Below are 20,514 nucleotides of genomic sequence, written 5' to 3'. Positions count from 1 at the left end.
TAAAATGACTTTTTACTTAAAAAAAATAAAAATTTTACACAATTTTTCTAAGGATCATTAATGTGTCTTTATCACTTAAAGACATCTTGTTTAATCCAAGTATACAGGAAACATTGAGAAAAATAAGAATACCCCAACCTGCTTGACTGTCTTCCTTAAAAGCTCATTTAAACAGTGATCTCCTTTAACTGGCCATTGGTCCTGTCCAGTGATGGCTGTAGGTAGGCACCATGGCCATGCCTTCGGTGTTCTGATAGCTGCTGGCTCTAGGGTTAATTGTAGGGATGAGGTTACCCCATTTTTTGATAATCCCATGGGACATCCCAACTTTCAGTCCTGGATGCTTAGAGAATGTCATATCTCCTTGTAAGGCGACATGATTACCATTTTTCATTTTAGCCATTCTGATAGATGTGTAATGATATCTCATTGTTATTTTAATTTATATTTTTCTAATGGCTAATGTTGAATAACTTTTCATGTGCTTATTATCTATTTTCTGTATTTAAATCCTCTTTGGAGAGTGTTCACGTTTTGTCCATTTTTAAATTGGATTGTTTATTTTTACTGTTGCATTTGATAGCTCTTGATAATGTGTAGATACAAGTCATTTGTTGGATATTGGATACAAATATTTTATCTAAACCTTTAAATTGCTTTTTCATTCTATTAACAGGATCTCTTACAGAGTAAGATTTTTAATTTTGAAGAGATCCAATTCAGTGACTTTTTCTTTTATAAATGTTTTCTATTCTTTATTTTAGTGTCAACTCTAAGACCTCTTTACCTACCCTTATGTCATCCCAAAGATTTTTTTTCACATGTTTTTCTCTAAATTTACTAAATTTTTACATGTTACACTTAAGCATGTGATCCATTTTGAATTAATTTTTATATAGGATGTGAGACTTAAGGTTCATTTCCTTTGCTTATGGATGTCCAATCTCTTGAGTACTATTTATTGAAAAGATTACCCTTCCTCCTTTCGATTGCTTTATAGACTGTCAAAAATCATTTGAGCATATTTGTGTAGGTCTGTTTTGGAGTTCTGTGTTCTGTTCCACTGACCTATGTGTCTATCCTTCCACCAGTAACACCCTGTCATTATTACTGTAGCTATATAATAATCCTTAACATCAGGAAGAATAATTTCTCCCACTTTAGTAATTTCTCTCAAAACTCATTTTACTAGCTATTATTTTTAACAATGGCTAACGAGGAAATATCAGCTATAATATAATCATACATCTTAAACTCTAAAAATAAAATTAGCATGATAGCTGCCAAGAATGGACAGACCAAAATAAGGGAACAGAATTACAGTTCAGAATAGACAGTGAAGATGAGAAAAAAAGTGATATTTATATAAATTTAACAAATTATGACCATGAACACTGGCTCATGTCTATAATCTCAGCACTTTGGGAGGCCAAGGCTGGAGGATCACTTGAGGCCAGGAGTTCAAGACTGGACTGGGCAACATTGTGAGACCCTCATCTCTACAAAAATATCTTAAAAATTATCTGAGCATGGTGGCATGTGCCTGTAGTTTCAGCTATTTGTAAGGCTGTGGCAGGAGGACCACTTGAGCCCAGGAGGTCAAAACAGTAAGCTATGATCATGCCACTGCACTCCAGTGTGGGTGACAGAGCAAAACCCTGCCTCAAAATAAATAAATAAATAAATAAGCAGTAAAGAAAGTATCATAAAGAAGAGAGATATTTGTTTCAAAATTATTATCATCCTCATTATTTTTATTTTCATGCTGAATTTCTTTTCATATTACCATTAAAATGACCAAAGAAACAAAAATTAGGAGAAATGTGTGTAAGCACAATGACACATATACAACAGAAATTTTGATAAGATTTCATGTAGATAGAAGCAAATAAATGGAAATACCTTTCAGTGTCCCTGGGAAAGAACTTCATAGGAATTAAGCACCCTAAACATCCACCACCTAATTTCTCATCTCTGAGCATCCGGGACTGAAAGTTGGGATGTCCCATGGGGTTATCACAAAATGGGGTAACCTCATCCCTACAATTAACCCTGGAGCCAGCAGCTATCAGAATACTGAAGGCATGGCCATGGTGCCTACCTACAGCCATCACTGGACAGGACCAATGGCCAGTTAAAGGAGATCACTGTTTAAGTGTGCTTCTAAGGAGGACAGTCAAGCAGGTTGGGGTATTCTTATTTTTCTCAATGTTTCATGTGTATTTGGGTTCAACAAGGTGTTTTTAAGTGATAAAGACACATTAATGATCCTTAGACAAGTCTTAAAAAAATTGTGTAAAACTTCTATTTTTTAAAAATAAAAAGTCCTTTTATTCCAATCTGTCTATTCACGTGAAGGTTTCTCAGTGCTGACATCTGTAAAAAAGAAAATTAAAATAAAATCGAGGGTTGAGATTTTTGCAGACTTACATTCTATATCCCTAACACTTGGTTCTTGTAGATTTTCAATAAATGTCTGGTGAATCAGTTGACTAAATTTATTCATGGATACATGTTTCAATTCTAAAATGTTAAAAAGTACTCCAATGAGTCATTAAGAGGTGGATTTTAATACAATTTACCTTTTTATGTTTAATAATTTTTGAAAAAATGTGTAATTTATTCCCATAGTTTTGATCAGTTTTGTACCTATAATAATTCTAAAGATAATTCAAAGCAGAAGAAATGTTTTAACACAGAGGCTTATGATCACAGAAATTTTTTTAAATGAAAGTGATCAGTAAAACATTTTCAGAAATAAAGATGAATTACATTGCACCTAAAATTTTGAATGAAAAAATGCCAATGAAAATGTGCATTCACAGCCATAAAATTAAAAAAAAAATCACATGCACGCAGTGAAGGGAACAATAGGGGGCAAGGTGGGGATGGTTAATAGGTACAACAAAATAAAAAGAATGAATAAGACCTACTTATTAATAGCACAATTATAATTGGTAATAACTTAATTTTATATTTTACAACAACTTAATGTAACTGGATTGTTTTAAATGCAAAGGATAAATGCTTGGGAGGATGGATACCCCATTCTTCATGGCATGATTATTACACATTGCATGCCTGTATCAAAACATCTCATGTACCCCATAAATGTATATACTTACTACGTATCTCATGTACCCCATAAATATATACACTTACTACATACCCACAAAAATTTAAAATTTTTCTTTGAAAAAGAAGAGAACAATAGACGCTGGGGTCTACTTGAGGGTGGAGGGTGAGGAGAGAGTGAGGATTGAAAAATTACCTATTGAGGGCGCGTTGGCTCATGCCTGTAATCCCAGCACTTTGGGAGGCCGAGGTGGGTAGATCACGAGGTCAGGAGATCGAGACCATCCTGGCTAACACGGTGAAAACCCGTCTCTACTAAAGATACAAAAAATTAGCTGGGGGTGGTGGTGGATGCCTGTAGTCCCAGCTACTTGGGAGGCTGAGGCAGGAGAATGGGGTGAACCCAGAAGGCGAGCTTGCAGTGAGCCAAGATCATGCCACTGCGCTCCAGCCTGGGTGACAGAGCAAGACTCCGTCAAAAAAAAAGAAAAAAAAAAAAAGAAAGAAAGAGAAAAATTACCTATTGAGTACAATGCTAATTACCTTGGTAACAATCTGTACCAATCTGTAATCTGTACACCAAACCCTTGTGACATGCAATTTACCCATATAACACACCCACACATGTACCCCCTGAACCTAAAATACAAGTTGGAAGAAAGAAAAAAAGGAAAATGTGCATTCACAGAAAAAAGAAAATATGATAGTATCAAATCTATAGATTATTTACATTTTATTCTATATACTTACAAAAGTAATATCATAGTTTATTGCAAATACTCATATTTACTATGTCAAAAATCACATTTTTGCAACTATATGCATACTTTGGTGATATTGCAGGTTCAGTTCCAGACTACCAAAATAAAACAAATGCTGCAATAAAGCAAGTCACACAGATTTTTTGGTTTCCCAGTGCATATAAGTTATGTTTACACTCAAGTCGATGCACATAAGGAAGAAAATCTGGAGGAAACAGCTAAATTCCTGGAAACACACAATCTCCCAAGATTGAACCAGGAAGAGACAGAAACCCTTCCTAGACCAATATCAAGCGCTGAAGTTGAATTAGTAATAAAAAACTTACCCACCAACACAAAAGCCCTAGACCAGATGGATTCATAGCTGAATTCTACAAGATGCAGAAAGAATAACTGGTACCAATCCTGCTGAAACTATGCCAAAAAATCAAGGAGGAAGGGCTCCTGCCTAACTCATTCTATGAAGCCAGCATCAGCCTGATACAAACATTCTGGCAGAGACACAGTGGAAAAGAAAATTTCAGGCCAATATTCCCAATGAACATATTTGCAAAAATTCTCAACAAAATATTAGCAAACTGTATCCAGCAGCACATAAATAAGTTAATACACCACTATCAAGTCCTGTTCTCATCACCTCACAGTAGATGAAGGTGAGACCTTGTATCTCTTATTCATTCTTCCCTCAAATCTTTACACACTGATTGCTTAAGAGAAGGTAGCAGAAATAATTTATTTGCACAGTGTCTGGATGTAGCAGCAGTTCAATGAATATTGATAGGTAAAAGAAGATATTGGAGAAGAAACATCATCAGGACAAAAATGACAGGAGGTGACTCCTGAGGCACGTTCTGGCTGTGGCAGGTGATAAGCCTCAAGCATTTTCATAAGGTTTTATAGCAAGTCTTAATGATGCCCCATCCTTGCTGTTGATCTTCCCTTCTGATTCCTCCAAGTGTTATGATTTCTTCACAGAAGAGTAGATGACTTGGGAGTCCTGGGAGAGACACACAGGAATAAAGACTGAGGTGATCAAGAAAATAAATAGGGGGGAGGAAGGAAAGATGAAGAAATTCCAAGGTGTCTAGCTCACCTTGTTCTCCAGAAGTGTCCTGATGTTTGCTGTTAAGGAAAAAGTAATAGTTCTGAGCTCTTGCATTCTTAATTAGGCCTCACTCCCAGACTTTATGCCCCAGGGCATAGAACTACTATGCTTAGTATGTGGAATCCCATTTTCTCCTGTTCTGTAAAATCCTTTCTTAAAGTTGTTAATACTGAAGTCCTTCTAAGACTCTATCCATCTTCCAAGCCCTCCACCAGCACTTACTAACAAAGCACTTCCTTTCTCTAATGCAACTTCCCATAGGTCATTGTCTTTATAATTTTTTCCTCTTGACTTCTCTGTTACAGCATTCTGTCAGGGCTGTTTCCTGTTCTTTCTCTATGTTCCTGAGATAACCAATCATGTGTGGTTCACCTCACTACATAGAAGGAAATTGGAATAGAAGCATAGATAACAGAAGACAGACTCTGAATCACATAGTATTTTGAGTCTGGTTGCAGGAGCTGCTTAGTGATGTCTGCTTCTTTTCCTCTTTTTCCAGGTAGGCATAGTGGGATGACATCCCTTTCCTTCCCTTGAAGATTTACAGCTAGAGGGCTTGGAAAGTGACTGCACTTTTTGATTCTGCTAGGCTGGTCAGATAGAGAAAGAGAATGATAGGGTAATCAACTCCCTATAGGAAGTTGAAGTGGCAAATCTAAGCAAGGCAGACAGAGGACCCACCTTCAGAGGCTCAGAGGAGAGTAGCTAGATGACCACTGACCAGGAAATCAGCCAAGCTGTCAACAGCCACTGGCTCCATCAGAGGCAACCAGGAGTACAGAACAAAGGACAGCTTTTAGGGTTGTTGATATAAGCGTTGTAGTTTTAAGGGCACTGGAGCAGAAGCTTAAAGGACACTCCTCTGCACTGCTGCAGAACTCAGCAGTTCCTGCAAAGCTACGTGTCAAAGTGAAAATTCTCTAGGTCATGTTGATTTATTCAGTTATTCCTCCCATCCCATATGAAGACTACAGATCCTTCAAAAGAGACACTTTAATGACCATGTTCACCTGAGAGAATTCCTCTTGGACTTTAGACATGCTCACTCTTGCCTAATTTCCTTCTTTTGCCTTGAATCTTAGATTCTCCCTGACTATCTAACCCGATTCAAATGAAGACTCATTAGACCATCACCCTATTTTTTTTTTTAAGTTTGCTTTCTTCAAAAGAGCCTACCTCCAGGTGTCTCTTGCTCCCTCCTGGATCAACAGATTTCCTATCAAGGGCAAGTGATGTATTAAAGCCTCTATTGCTGGCTGGGTGCAGTGGCTCACACCTGTAATCCCAGCACTTTGGGAGGCTGAGGCGGGTGGATCACTTGAGGTCAAGAGTTTGAATCCAGCCATGGTGAAACACTGTCTCTACTAAAAATACAAAAATTAGCTGGGCGTGGTGGCGCATGCCTCTCATCCCAGCTACTCAGGAGTCTGAGAGAGGAAAATCAAGCAATTTTCCTGTATCACCTCACAGGCAGAGATTGCAGTGAGCTGACATTGCACCACTGCACTCCAGCCTGGGCAACAGAGCAAGGCTCCTCAAAAATAGATAGATAGATAGACAAATAAATAAATAAATAAATAAATAAATAAATAAAGCCCCTATTGCATACAATGCATCACTTTCCTGTGAATATGCATCTGACAAGAACCACTTTGCAGTTTCTCACCTGAGCCTTCTGGCTGCTGCATGCTCCAGACCTGAGAATAAACCACATCCACATCTACAGAGCCCACTGCAGGGAGAAGACAAGAGTTCACAGATGTTGGTGGCCCAGGGTTCACACTTCATACACAGCTTCCCAGGCCCTGGCTTAATGATTATATCCTTCCTCTCAACCCCAACATGATTCTGAGAGAGTCATTTATTTATTGGGAATGGCTGGGCCTCGGGTGTTGGGGTGTCTACACCACCCACCTAATGGTCTCCGCTCCTGTCTCCTCTTTCTTTTCTGACTCAGCCTCAGAGCCCCTCCCAGTGGAGACACTCACCATTGACATACACTGGCTGCAGCTCCTCCATGTCTGGGGTTGGGCTTGAATAGGTGAACTCTTGAGGATTTGGCCTGGAAGCCCCTCTGTGAGAAAGGAAGCCCCTCTGTGAGAAAGTGAATTAATTGTATGATAGTCCCCAGGGCAGTGAGTGAGAACAGAGGGCAGACTGGCTGAGGAGAGAGCAGGTAGAAGCCCTGCAGCCATGGCTCTCTGCTTGGGTGATTTTATGGCCCTTTGTGTAGACTATCTACTTTGATATGGCCAAAACTTCTGTTCCTTATCTTTGGCTTTTTCAAAAGTTATAAATAAGACAATGATATTGCTCCAGAATCTTTTTTTTTCTTATAAACTGTCATAAAACTTTGCCTGCCTTTTTCTCATTACTTTATCTCTCTCACTCCTTCTTGTACTCTGGACATATACTACATACCTATAGCACAGTATGTCCCTGGAGGAAATACACATTTTGTGTGTATGTTCATTCCTCTAAATATCTAACAAAAACTTACTTATACATTATAGGTATTCAATAATCTTGAATATATGAATTTATATATTAATTTAAATGTATGTAATCCTATACAAGATAACACCAAGGATCATGTGGACCACCTTAAGACAGTGCCCTGGTGGCAGAAATGTAATGCAGTAGAGACAAGAGTAAGTATTATAGAAAGATACCATGTTAATTACATAGCCTCAGTCTCAACGTACAAGCAGAGTACAGTAGGTATTTAAAACTGAATGAAGGAGACCTCTAGAATTAAAATTTTTACTAGGAAGAGTTCTCACCTGGGTTCATTAGTGGCAGAACTTTCTCCTGAAATGCAAATAAAACAAAATTCATTTCAGAGAAAGAAGCTTTATCTCTTAAAATTTTGACATGATTTAACTACGTATAATCAGCTGGTAAGACATAAGATATAGAAGAGTAATCCAATTGTATTTCATCTAAATGGCTACTTATTTATTCCAACACAACTAGTTGTTAGTAAAATAATTCATTCTTTTTTTCCCACTGATTTAAAATGCCACTTCAAATGGCAAACCCTTCATGCACTGGTAACTGTTTCTTGATTTTCTACTCTGTTCTATTGTCTCTTTGTCTATTCATGTACCTGTACAATGTTGTTTTAACTATCCTAATGTATAACATATTTTAACCATTGATGACTAATTTTATTTTATTGCTCTTCTGTATTAGATTTTATGCAGCCATTCTTAATTTTTAAATGTTTGATATTTGCAACACTTAGTCTTTAGGAGTGATCTTGGGGCTAAGCTGGATATTGACATTCGTAAGGCAAACTAGGCCATCTCTTGCACCATTTTGCTTTGTGGAGAGATGTAAAACAAGAAACGCAGTATATTAGCACAGATGTATCAGCTGTGTCTTTAAAGAGAATCCTCATAGCGATCCAGGAGATATTTTCTAGTCCTCCATTAATACCTCAGGAAACAATGCCACATAGATGTATATAGAGGCCACCCCAGCTCAAAAGCTTCATGCTTCGTAGAAATCAGTATCGCTTGTAACACCCATGAGTGTATGCGTGTAGCTTCCAGAGGTCACCACTACAAGAGACATGCTAAATTTCAAGAGTTACATTGCATTTGGGGATACCCCAGTTGTGCTTCCCATCAGGCTTATATAATCATGGTCAAAGTCCTCCCAGTGTAGAGGCAGTTTGCCTATCATGGAAAATACTGCTAGTAGCTCAGCCAATATTTCAACTTTGTTAGGCTTTACAGAAAACAGTGCTAGAAAATTAACTTTGATTTAGTTTGCCAAGGAGAAGGTAAAACTTCTTTATAATTAGCTTGTTTAGTCTTCATGGAAAGGAATGACCTCAGAATTGTCTACCAAGCCAAACTGTCATTAAAGCATAAGTAAGGGGCAGTCAGTCATATTCAAACATGTATTAAATTAGTGTATATGTTTCCAGCAATTCCTTCTTGAAGAAATTATTTTAAAATGGACTTCAAAATAGTTCTACTATCTAAGCACTTTTGAATAATAACAAAATCTGATGATACATTGGTTCACAAAGAAAACCTCCAAAATATTCCAAAAATCGACATGGTACAAATAATATTCCTTGATCATAATGGAACTGGTAATTCATAACAAAACTATGAAAAAATTGACATATGTCTATAATTTGTCAATTTAAAGGAAGCAAGTCTTAAGCAACTGAATACGTATACAAATATATAAGAAAAAAAGGAAGACTCAATATCCAATTTGTTCAAAAGAATCAAACTAACAAAAATAGAAGGCAATAACTAACAAAGATAAAAACAGAATTCTAGAATTAGAAAGAAATATTGGTAGATCAAATAATAAATTCTAAGAGTTTTACCATACAGGAGATTGAGGCACTATCTTTCTAGATGGTTACATTTCAAAGGGCTGGCTCCCAAGTCTTAGAGATAGACATTTCTGGGTTGTAAAACTGGCAAGAGGCTAAGAGAAGATTTATATCTCAAAGAGGCAGAGAAAGAATTTACAATTGCAAGTTTTCTAAAGTAAATGCTCTAAGAAAAGGGAGATGAGGAGCCTATAGTCAATCGGAGGACAATATTAAGGCCAGCTTGGTGTGGGGAGGAGTGCCCCGTGTGGACACATGCCTGAAAAATCTTAAGGAGCCTTGAAAAGCAGATAAAGGAACATTCATTTCAGGGGAGATATGGTCATCTGCCTGAGGCAGGAGCTGCATATTTACAGGTGGGTGCAATGGTGTGCAAGTGTTTCTTGTGGATGGATCTGAGCCCTGTGGAAGAGAGGCAAAGCTTGAAGCCATTTCAAAATGTGGCCAAGAGGACTTCCTGAAGAGGTATAGGGTTCCAAAATAAGGGTGGAGGGGAAGAGGAAGAAGACTTTAGATTCTTGGAAACTGAAGAGAGATGTTAAGTGCTCAGCTGGAGAAGAATGAATCACCTGCATCACAAGATGCAGGTAGGTAATGTTAATAGTTGGCGGGCTCTGGAGAATCCAGAAACACACCCCCAAAATAGGAGCTGATTTTCTCAACCGAGCAAACCTGGAGAGTCAGCTTTTTCGGAGGCAGAGGAAATCAATGCCAACCATGGGGGTTTCAAAAACAGAAGCAAGTTGAGGAAAGAGAGAAACATCTGGCCAGAACCCTTTCCATATTGCAGAAGGCTGGCCTGAAGAGGGTCTGAGCTGAGTGGGTGGGAGGTGAGTGCTTTAACTTTGAGATTCAGAAAGCTGCTTAATGAACAAGCGCTCTTTGGAGAAACTATGTTTTTGTTGTTGTTTGCCTAAAATTATATAGGAGTGATATGGTGTGGCTGTGTCCCCACCCAAATCTCATCTGGAATTCCCACATGTTGTGGGAGGTACCCAGTGGGAGGTAACTGAATCATGGGAGCAAGTCTTTCCCGTGCTGTTCTCATGATAGTGAATAAGACTCACAAGATCTGATGGTTTTAAAAAGAGGAGCTTCCCTGCACAAGCTTATCTCTTTGTCTGCCGCCATCCACATAAGATGTGACTTGCTCCTCCTGGTTTTCTGCCATGACTGTGAGGTTTCCCCAGCCATGTGGAACTATAAGTCCAATTAAACCTCTTTCATTTGTAAATTGCCCTGTCTCAGGTATGTCTTTATTAGCAGCATGAAAACCGACTAATACAAGGAGTAAGTGGATAGACTATGGGCCTGCCTGCGATTTCAACCAGAGTCAGGGAAAATACAATCCTCTAAGACTGAGTGTGAATGGGCAGTAGGAAGAGGAAGATAAAAAATTAAATTTTATGGTTGCACTCTAAGAGTACCCTTGTTAGATGAATCAGTTATCATAGCAAAAATTAATCAATATCTCAGGAGTAAACTTAGCAAGAAATGGTGAAAGCCTATATAAGTAAAACTCTAAAATACTATGACTCAAAATTTACCAAAAGTAGACACACTCTTGGATAGAAACATTTCTCATTATAAAGCTGTCAATTCTTCCTTAATTAATCTCAAAATTTAAGAGAATCCTAACAAAACTACTTTGTTGAGAGACACTGATTATATTGTTTGTAGGGAAAATAAATAAGCAATAATATCCAGAAAAGTTCTGTAAGAATAGCATAGTCATGATGGGAACAACCTTGATGGAATAAAAAATGTATTGTTATAAAGCGAAGGCATACAAGTCACACACACAAACACACGTATGCACACACTGACATACACACAAACAGAATAGGGCATCAAAGTTAGATCTGAATAGTATCAGATATTTAGTATAGCTGAACTGCTTTTATCCATGACCCTTCTGTTGCCGTGTGTGTGGGGTTTTTCTTCCCCATACCAGTCAATTTTCCAACTCTTAGGACACTAATTACAATTAAACTCAGTCCTGATACTACTCAGAGTTAGTGCAGACCCCATAGGTAAAGGGGTGTGTCCCACAAAACTGCCCCCAACCCCAGATGCCAATAATATGTCATGGGCCTCATATCTTTCTGACCAAATGGCTATAAACTGGGGATTCCCAGGACTCTTTCCTCAGTTTCAATAATTTGCTATATAGAACTCGAAGAAACACTTCAGTTACTTTTACTGGTTTATTACAAAGGATGTTATAAAAGATACAAATATACAACCAAATGAAAAAGTTTAGGTAAGACAATGTCTGGAAGTGTACTGAACACTGGAGTTTCTGTTCCCAAGGGAATGGGGTGCTGTACCCTCCCAGTACATTGATGTATTCACCAACTGGCAAGCTCGCCAAATCCCATTGTTTAGGATTTTTATAGCGGTCCCATTACATAGGTATGATTGATTAAATCATTGGCAATTGGTGGTTAGATGAATCTTCAGTCCCTCTCCTGTCCTCAGAGGTCCAGGGGTGGGGCTTAAAGTTCCAACCCTCTAATCACAAGGTTGGTGTTTCTGAAAACCAGCTCTCATATTGAAGCTATCCAGGAGCCCCTCTGTTGAGAGTCATCTCATTAGCATACCAAAGACACTCAACACTCAAGGAATTCTCAGAGTTTTAGGAGCTCAGGGGTCAGGAACTAGGGACAAAGACCAAATATATTAAATAATTTCTTCTTATATCACAATACCATAGGGTATTATAAAGGCATCACTTTACTTAAAAAAGATAATTAAATAAATCACATAGAAATAATGAAATAGCTATCTGAAAAAAAAGATTAGATTCTAGTTCAGTACCTATTGAAGAATATTTCTGGATGTGTCACAGGTATTTGAACCAGAGCAACTCCATCTTGAACAGGAGTTGGGTAAAATGAGGCTGAAACCTACTGGGCCCCATTCCCAGACAGTTAGGCATTCTAAGTCACAGGATGAAATAGGAGGTCGGCACAAGATACAGGTCATAAAGACCTTGATGATCAAATTGGTTGCAGTAAAGAAGCCAGCAGAAACCCACCAAAACCAAGATAGAAACAAGAATGACCTCTAGTGGCCCTCACTGCTACACTCCCACCAGTGGCATGATGGTTTACAAATGCCATGGCAATATCAGGAAGTTATCCAATATGGTCTAAAAAGGGGAGGCATGAATAATCCACCCCTTGTTTAGCATATCATCAAGAAATAACCATAAAAATGGGCAACAAGGAACCCTTGGGGCTACTCTGCCTATGGAATAGCCACTCTTTTATTCCTTTACTTTCTTAATAAACTTGCTTTCACTGTACGGTATGGACTCGTCCTGAATTCCTTCTTACTTGAGATTCAAGAACCCTCTCTTGGGGTCTGGATCCAGACCCCTTTCCAGTAACAGATGGATCAAAAATTTAAGCATAAATATAAAGTGATACAATTCTAGAAGAAAATATGGGCCCGGCACAGTAGCTCACACCTGTAATCCCAGTACTTAGAGAGGCCAAGACTGGTAGATCACTTGAGCTCAAGAGTTCGAGACCAGCCTGGGCAACATGGAGAAATCCTATCTCTATAAAAAATACAAAAATTAGCCAGTCACGGTGGTGCATGCCTGTGGTCCTAGCTACTCAGGAGGCCGAGGTAGGAGTATCACTTGAGTCCAGCAGGTTAAGGTTGCAGTGATCCGAGATTGCACCACTGCACTCCAGCCTAGGTGACAGAGAGAGACTCCGTCTCAAAAAAAAAAAAAGAAAAGAAAAAAAGGAGAACTTTTTCTATCATCTAAGAATGGGGAAGACCTTCCAAAATACATTACCAAACCTAGAACCCATAAAAGAAGATACTGATAAGTTAGACCACATAAAAATAATTATTTTTATAGTAAGAATTTCAATATGAAAGGCAATGCAAACTGCAGACTGGGGACCCTTTTCACTATTCATACCTCAGACAAAGAGCTAATATATTTAGTATAAACAGATCATCTACAAATCACTAAGAATGAGATAAAAAACCCAACGTAAAACGATGAAACTATGTGAACAAAGAGCTCACCATAAACAGAAACATAAACCAAAACTACAGGGCAGTAATGTTTCTCAATTGAGAAACAGGCAAAAAAATCAAAACTTACAATACTTTGTGTGGCTGGTGTGTTATAAACAAGCATGTTTATGACATGTCCTTACGGGAGTATAATTTTGTACAACTATGAGTAACCCTTGACAATATCTATCAAATTAGAAAGGTATCTAATTTGAATATAGAAATTTTATTTATAAGAATTAATTCCACAGGCATACTGTACATGTAAGAAATGACATCTAAAAGAAAAATTATCGTAGCATTGTGTGTCATGGAAAACAACTTGAGATCATCTAAATCTCCATCAATAGGTAATCATTAACATTAAGATAACTATTGCAAATCCATGAATAGAATGCTTTGCAACCATTAAAAAGATGTTACAGTTCTATACATATTTATATCAAACAGTTCTCAAATAATATTCATAGAAAAGTGAAGTGTAGCACATAGTATGTTATTATTTGTGTGAAAATAAAGAACATGTATGTATACAATGACATCACATAAGTCTAAAATATCTCTGGAAAAATAAATGAGATATTGCTAAGAGTGGGAGCCTCTGAGGAAGGGAACCAAGAGGTCCAGGAACAGTTGTGAGAGAAAGGATTACTTTTTACTGTCATATTCTTTGATATTGTATGAATGTTTTACCAGATGTATTTGTAACATATTTATTCAGTTATTTATTTTAAAGAAAAAATAAAAGGTATTGGGTCACTCTGAAAGGGACTATGTTAATAGTTTATTTTAGTTTATTTTAGGTTCACATAGAGGTATCATGGTCCTCATGATAAGAGATTAGCCAATGAAAGAAAGCATTGCTTTCATTAGGCAACAACCACTGCCTTGTCCTTATATTTCTATGCTGTGCAAAGCACAAAAGTTAATGATTTAGGGTATGGCTAATTTATGTAGGGGTCCGAGGACCTTCATGGAAGGAAAGGGATCAAGATGCTGACTTTCTTTAGTTATTAGATCATCTTTTGATAAATTGAGGTGGTCCCAATCAAGTCATCTACTTGAAAGAAAGAATTGTCTTAAGTGAAACTCACCATGAAATAAATTGCCAGTTTGGGATATCTGGCCAGGCATGGTGACTCATGCCTGTAATCCCAGTGCTTTGGGAGGCCAAGGCAAGAAGATCGCTTGAGCCCAGGAGTTCAAGACTAGCCTTGGCAACATATAGAGTCATCTCCAGAAGTAATTTAAAAATTAGCAAGGCATGGCGAGCATGCCTGTGGTCCCATCTACTTGGGAAATTGAGGCAAGAGGATCACCTGAACTTGGGACATCAAGCCCGCAGTGAGCCATGATCATACCACTGCACTCTGGCCTGCGTAGCAGAGTGACACTTTGTCTGGAAAAAAAAAAAAAAAAAAAAAAAAGGTTGGATATCTGAAGGTCAAAGCCATGACCTGAGATTGAAAACTTCTGAAGCAGCCTAATTTTGGAAGCAAATTTAGTAAAAAATAATTTTGTGTGGTTGTGTGCTTGTAAACTAAAAAGTAATAGGAAGATAGTATGTGAGACAATACATATATTAATTAGTTCAATCTAGCAATTCCACAACGTATACTTATTTGAAAACATCATGCTGTACATAAATACATGCAATTTTTATCTGTCAATTAAAAATCAATTAAATTTTTTTAAAGTTACAAGAGTGGAAGTGCAGGTCAAAAACCATGTGGTACATCCATGCAGTAAAGGTTCCCAATTTGTTCCTATCTTCTTGTATGCATTGTTTTGCAATGTGACTCTGTCATTTGTCAGCAAAGAGGTAGACACTATTTCTCTACCACTTGCATTTGGTTATGACCATATGACTTACTTTTTGATCAATGGGACTTTTTGATCAATAACAAAAGTGACAGATTAGGAGGCTTATATTAGCACTTGTCCTTGCTTGGGCACATTTATAAGCTGAATGTTTGTGTCCTGCCCAAACTCCATATATTGAAGTACTAATGCCAAATGTGATTACAGTTGGAAATGGAACCTTTACAGAAGTAATTAATTTTAAGTGAGATCATAAGCGTGGAGCCCTGATACAATAGGATTAGTGTTCTAATAAGAAGGGACGGGTTGAAGGGTACAGCAAACAACCATGGCACGTGTATAGGTATGTAACAAACCTGCACGTTCTGCACATATACCCCAGAACTTAAAGTATAATTAAAAAAAAAGAAAGAACAACAGAGAATTTGCTCTTTCTCTCTGCATGTACACAAGAAGAATTCGTGTGAGCACATAGCAAGATGGTAGCTGCCTGCAAGCTAAGAGAAGAGGCCTCAGAATGAAATTTATCTTGCTGGCATCTTAACCTTAAACTTCCCAGCCTTTAGAATTGTAAGAAAATTAATTTTGGGGGCCGGGCACGGAGGCTTACACCTGTAATCCCAGCACTTCGGGAGGCCGAGGCAGGTGAATCACGAGGTCAGGAGATCGAGACCATCCTGGCTAACACAGTGAAACCCGTCTCTACTAAAAATACAAAAAATTAGCCAGGCGTGGTGGCGGACACCTGCAGTCCCAGCTACTGGGGAGGATGAGGCAGGAGAATGGCGTGAACCCAGGAGGCGGAGCTTGCAGTGAGCCTAGACGGTGCCACTGTGCTCTAGCCTGGGTGACAGAGTGAGACTGCGTCTCGAAAAAAAAGAAAATTAGTTTTTGTTCTTTAAGCCACCCAATCTGTGGCATTTTGTTGTGCTATCCCAAGAAGACCAACACAGACACCCTACACTGTCTTCATGGGAAAGAACAACTATTGTCTTTTGTAAGTATAAAAGAGTTGAAGATGGGCTTGGTGTATCATGGCGTACATCTGAGGTAACTTTCTCGTTTTGTAGGTGAGGAAACAGAACAGAGTCGGTTACCCAAATAGAGGGTGGCCATTTCACCCTTGAAAGAGCAGTGATGAAGCAGGAGGCTCTGTAAAAGAATGAGGAACTGGGAAAGATATTCTGGGAATAAAGTAGCAGAGAGGGGTAAAGAAGCATAATATCAGACTTACTTAGATCATCTGTTTAAAAAATAAAACTTCCATTGAACTTGAGAATACTGGCTTGCACAAAAGGGAAAAAATACCTAGGAATACAACTAACCAACAAGGTGAAAGAACTCCACAGCAAGAATTACAAAACACTGCTGAAAGAAATCAGAGATGACACAAACAAATGAAAAAATATTCCATGCTCATGGATAGGAAGAATCAGGGTTGTTAAAATGGCCACACTCTTCAAAGCTATTTACAGATTCAAGGCTATTCCTAGCAAACTACCAATGACATTGTTTACAAAATTAGAAAAAAAAAATCTAAAATTCATTTGGAACCAAAAAAGAGCCCAAATAGCCAAAGCAGTCCCAAGCAAAAAAAAAAAAAAAAAAAAAAAAAAAAAACAAAAAACAAAAAACAAAGCTGGAGGGATAACACCATACAACTTCAAACTATATGACAAGGCTACAATAACCAAAACAGCATGGTACTGCTACAAAAACGGACACACAGACCAATGGAACGGATTAGAGAACACAGAAATAAAGCCATACATCTACAACCATCTGATCTTCTACAAAGCTGATAAACACAAGCAATGGGGAAAGGACTCTCTAATAAATGCTGATGGGATAACTGGCTAACCATATGCAGAATATTGAAACTGGACAACTACCTTTCACCATATACAAAAATCAACTCAAGATGGATCAAATTCTTAAATGTAAAACCTAAAACTATAAAGATTTGATATGGTTGGGCTGTGTCCCCACCCAAATCTCATCTTGAATTGTAGTTCCCATAATCTCAATGTGTTGTGGGAGGGACCCAGTGGGAGGTAATTGAATCATGGGGCTGGTTACCCCCATGCTGTTCTCGTGATAGTGAGTTAGTTCTCATAAGATCAGATGGTTTTTTTCCCACTTTGCTTGGCACTTCTTTCTCCTGCTACCCTGTGAAGAAGAACATGTTTGCTTCCTCTTCTGTCATGATTGTAAGTTTCCTGAGGCCTTCTCAGTCATGTGGAACTGTGAGTCGATTAAACCTCTTTCCTTTGTAAATTACCCAGTCTTGGGTATTTCTTTACAGCATTGTGAGAACAGACTAATACAAAACTCTAGAAGAAAACCTAGGAAATACCATTCTGGACATTGGCCAAGAAAAGCCTTCATGATGAAGACTCCAAAAACAATTGTAATAAAAACAAAAAATTGACAAATGGGACCTAATTAAACTAAAGAGCTTCTTCACAACAAAAGAAACTAACAAAGTAAATAAACAATCTATAGAATGGAAGAAGATATTTGCAAACTGAGCCTCCAAAAAAGCTTTAATACCTAGAATCTACTACGAACTCAAGCAAATCAATAAGTGAAAACCAAACAACCCTATTTAAAAATGGGCAAAGGACATGAACAGACACTTCTCCAAAAAAGACATATATGCAGCCAAAATTCATATGAAAAAGTGTTCAATATCACTAATCATTAGGGAAATGTAAATCAAAACCCCAATGAGATACCATCTCACACCAGTCCGAATGGCTATTAAAAAGTCAAAAAATGAGATGCTGGTGAGGTTGCAGAGAAAAGGGAACAATTAGCACATTGTTGGTGGCAATGTAAATTAGTTCAGCCACTGTGAAAAACAGTCTGGAGATTTCTCAAAGAACTTAAAATAGAACTACCATTTGGCCAAGCAATTCCATTACTGGGTATATTCCCAAAGGAATATAAATTGTTCTACTGTAAAGACACATGCATGTATATGTTCATTGTAGCACTATTCACAATAGCAAAGACATGGAATCAACCTAGATGCCCATCAACAGTATACCAGATAAAGAAAATGTGTTACATATACACTATGGAATACTATGCAGCTATAAAAAAAATGAGATTATGTCCTTTGCAGCAACATGGATGGAGCTGGAGACCATTATCCTAAGTGAATTAACACAGGAACAGAAAACCAAATATCACATGTTCTCACTGATATGTGAGAGCTAAACATTGAGTGCATATGAACACAAAGAAGAGTACAACAGATGCTGGGACCTATTTGAGGGTGGAGGGAGGGAAGAGAGTGAGGATTGAAAAGCTACCTATTGGGGCCAGGCGTGGTGGCTCACTCACTCCTGTAATGCCAGCACTTTGCGAGGCCGAGGCGGGTGGATTACTTGAGGCTAGGAGTTCAAGACTAGCCTGGTCAACATGGTGAAATGCTATCTCTTCTAAAAAAAAAATACAAAAATTAGCTGGGCGTCATGGCAGGCACCTGTAATCTCAGCTACCCAGGAGGCTGAGGCGAGAAAATCGCTTGAACCCGGGAGGTGGAAGTTGCAGTGAGCCAAGATTGTTCACTGCACTCCAACCTGGGAGACAGAGTGAGACTTTGTCAAAAAGAAAGAAAGAAAAGAAAGAAAGAAAGAAAGAAGGAAGGAAGGAAGGAAGGAAGGAAAGAAAGAAAGAAAAAAAGAAAGGAAGGAAGGAAGAGGAGGGAAGGAAGGAAGGAAGGAGGGAAGGAAGGAAGGAAGGGCTGCCTATTTGGTATCATGCTGATTACCTGGGTGACAAAATTATCTGTACACCAAACCTGCAAGACAACCAATTTACCTATGTAACAAACCTGCACATGTACCTCTTGAACCTAAAATAAGCGTTGGAAGTAAAAACTAAAATAAAATACTAGCTTAAATGTTTACTATGTGGAAGAAAATTAATGAGTTCCAAAATTTATTTCACCTGTTGTAGTAGATAAGCGTAAGAAAGCGTTTTACAAAAGCTTCAAAGCTATCATTGAGATTCTGATGTGCCCCATGTTTGTCTTGTATCTGATAGGTTAAAATAAATAACACCTTACTGACATAGGTGAAACTTATGGGAGGAGAATAGGTAAAGCCAGGCGGTGCAACAAAGTTAGGTTTGAGGCATAGTAGTCAGGCAGATACAGGTTCTGGTCTGCCCTTTACTGGCTGAGTGAGCACAAAAAAACCCACTTAAATTCCCCAAGGTTGTTAGACATAGAAAACAGACACTTAGGCTGGGAGTGGTGGCTCACGCCTGTAATCTCATCACTTTGGGAGGCTGAGTCAGGCAGATCGCTTGAGCTCAGGAGTTCGAGACCAGCCTGGGTAACATTGTAAAACCCCATCTTTACAAAAAAATTAGCTGGGTATGGTGACATGGGCCTGTAGTTTCAGCGACTCAGGAGACTGAGGTGGGAGGGTGGTTTGAGCCTGGCAGATCAAGACTGCAGTGAGCCAAGATCGTGTCACTGCACTCCAGCCTCGGCAACAGAGCAAGACCTTGTCTCCCCAAAAAGGCACACTTAAAAATAACTTTTGATAATTACAGGTAATATATGTAAACCTGCCATATGTGGTTGACACAATAATTGGGTCACCGGTAATTTTTTTTGACTTGTGAAATATTAATAGGGCTCAGTATGACAAATCACTCTGATTTGTCTAAATTTTGACAAATTAGAAATAATATGTTACAAAAACATATAGTCATGCTGAAAATGCCAAAAGACACGGCAGCTTAAGGAATATGTTGGTTGTAAAAGGTAGATGCCTTCAAACTTCCGGTAATGGTTAATGAATGCATTTGAACCAATCTTCTACTAAGGACAACTAGAAAGGCTGGGAAAAAGAGTTTTAAAGTCTGTTTATAAACATTGAAGTGGTAATAAGATAGTGAAGAATTGCTGAGAAAAGAGAGCAGAGAGGAACAGGGAGCATGAGGATAAGCCCACCCAGCATGGTTTTGCCCTTCCCCTGACCATGCCAGAGCGCACAGCCTGGGGGCCAGGGAATTGCCCAGCCCAGTTCACCACGATGGCACCTAACACTCCTCCAGGGGACCTGAGGTTGGGCTTACCAATTCTGCCACTATCACCACAACTGATACCTACCTGCATGCACCATCTGCAGGTCTGGAGTCTGACATGCCCAGCCTATCACAGCCACTACCAACACCAGTATCCATTGTTTGGGACTCAGAGGGTGGACCTGCCACTGCCACTGCCATTGCCCAAACCATGCTGGCTGCCCAGGGGCCTGAGAATCCTTTCACCTGCCTGGCCCAGCATAGCCGCTTCGGGTATGTGATTAAGTCACTTGGAG

The 20,514-nt window shown here is 38.6% G+C and overlaps 1 protein-coding gene across 1 annotated transcript in view; it reads right to left on the bottom strand.

Moving 5' to 3' along the window:
* Positions 1 to 3,791: 3,791 nt before the first annotated feature.
* Positions 3,792 to 20,514, bottom strand: part of FCRL2 (Fc receptor like 2) — a 31,894-nt gene continuing 15,171 nt past the window's right edge. The window contains exons 8-12 of the mRNA XM_524903.8: positions 7,725 to 7,752; positions 6,930 to 7,015; positions 6,608 to 6,673; positions 4,930 to 4,958; positions 3,792 to 4,833 (exon numbers count right to left, since the gene is read on the bottom strand). Of these exons, the coding sequence (XP_524903.2) occupies positions 4,795 to 4,833; positions 4,930 to 4,958; positions 6,608 to 6,673; positions 6,930 to 7,015; positions 7,725 to 7,752 (248 nt within the window). The 3' untranslated portion in view covers positions 3,792 to 4,794. The remainder of the gene's footprint in view (positions 4,834 to 4,929; positions 4,959 to 6,607; positions 6,674 to 6,929; positions 7,016 to 7,724; positions 7,753 to 20,514) is intronic.

The sequence above is a fragment of the Pan troglodytes genome, chromosome 1 (genome assembly GCF_028858775.2).
Source record: "Pan troglodytes isolate AG18354 chromosome 1, NHGRI_mPanTro3-v2.0_pri, whole genome shotgun sequence".
Taxonomy (NCBI): domain Eukaryota; kingdom Metazoa; phylum Chordata; class Mammalia; order Primates; family Hominidae; genus Pan; species Pan troglodytes.
This window is presented reverse-complemented; position numbering and strand designations above follow the sequence as displayed.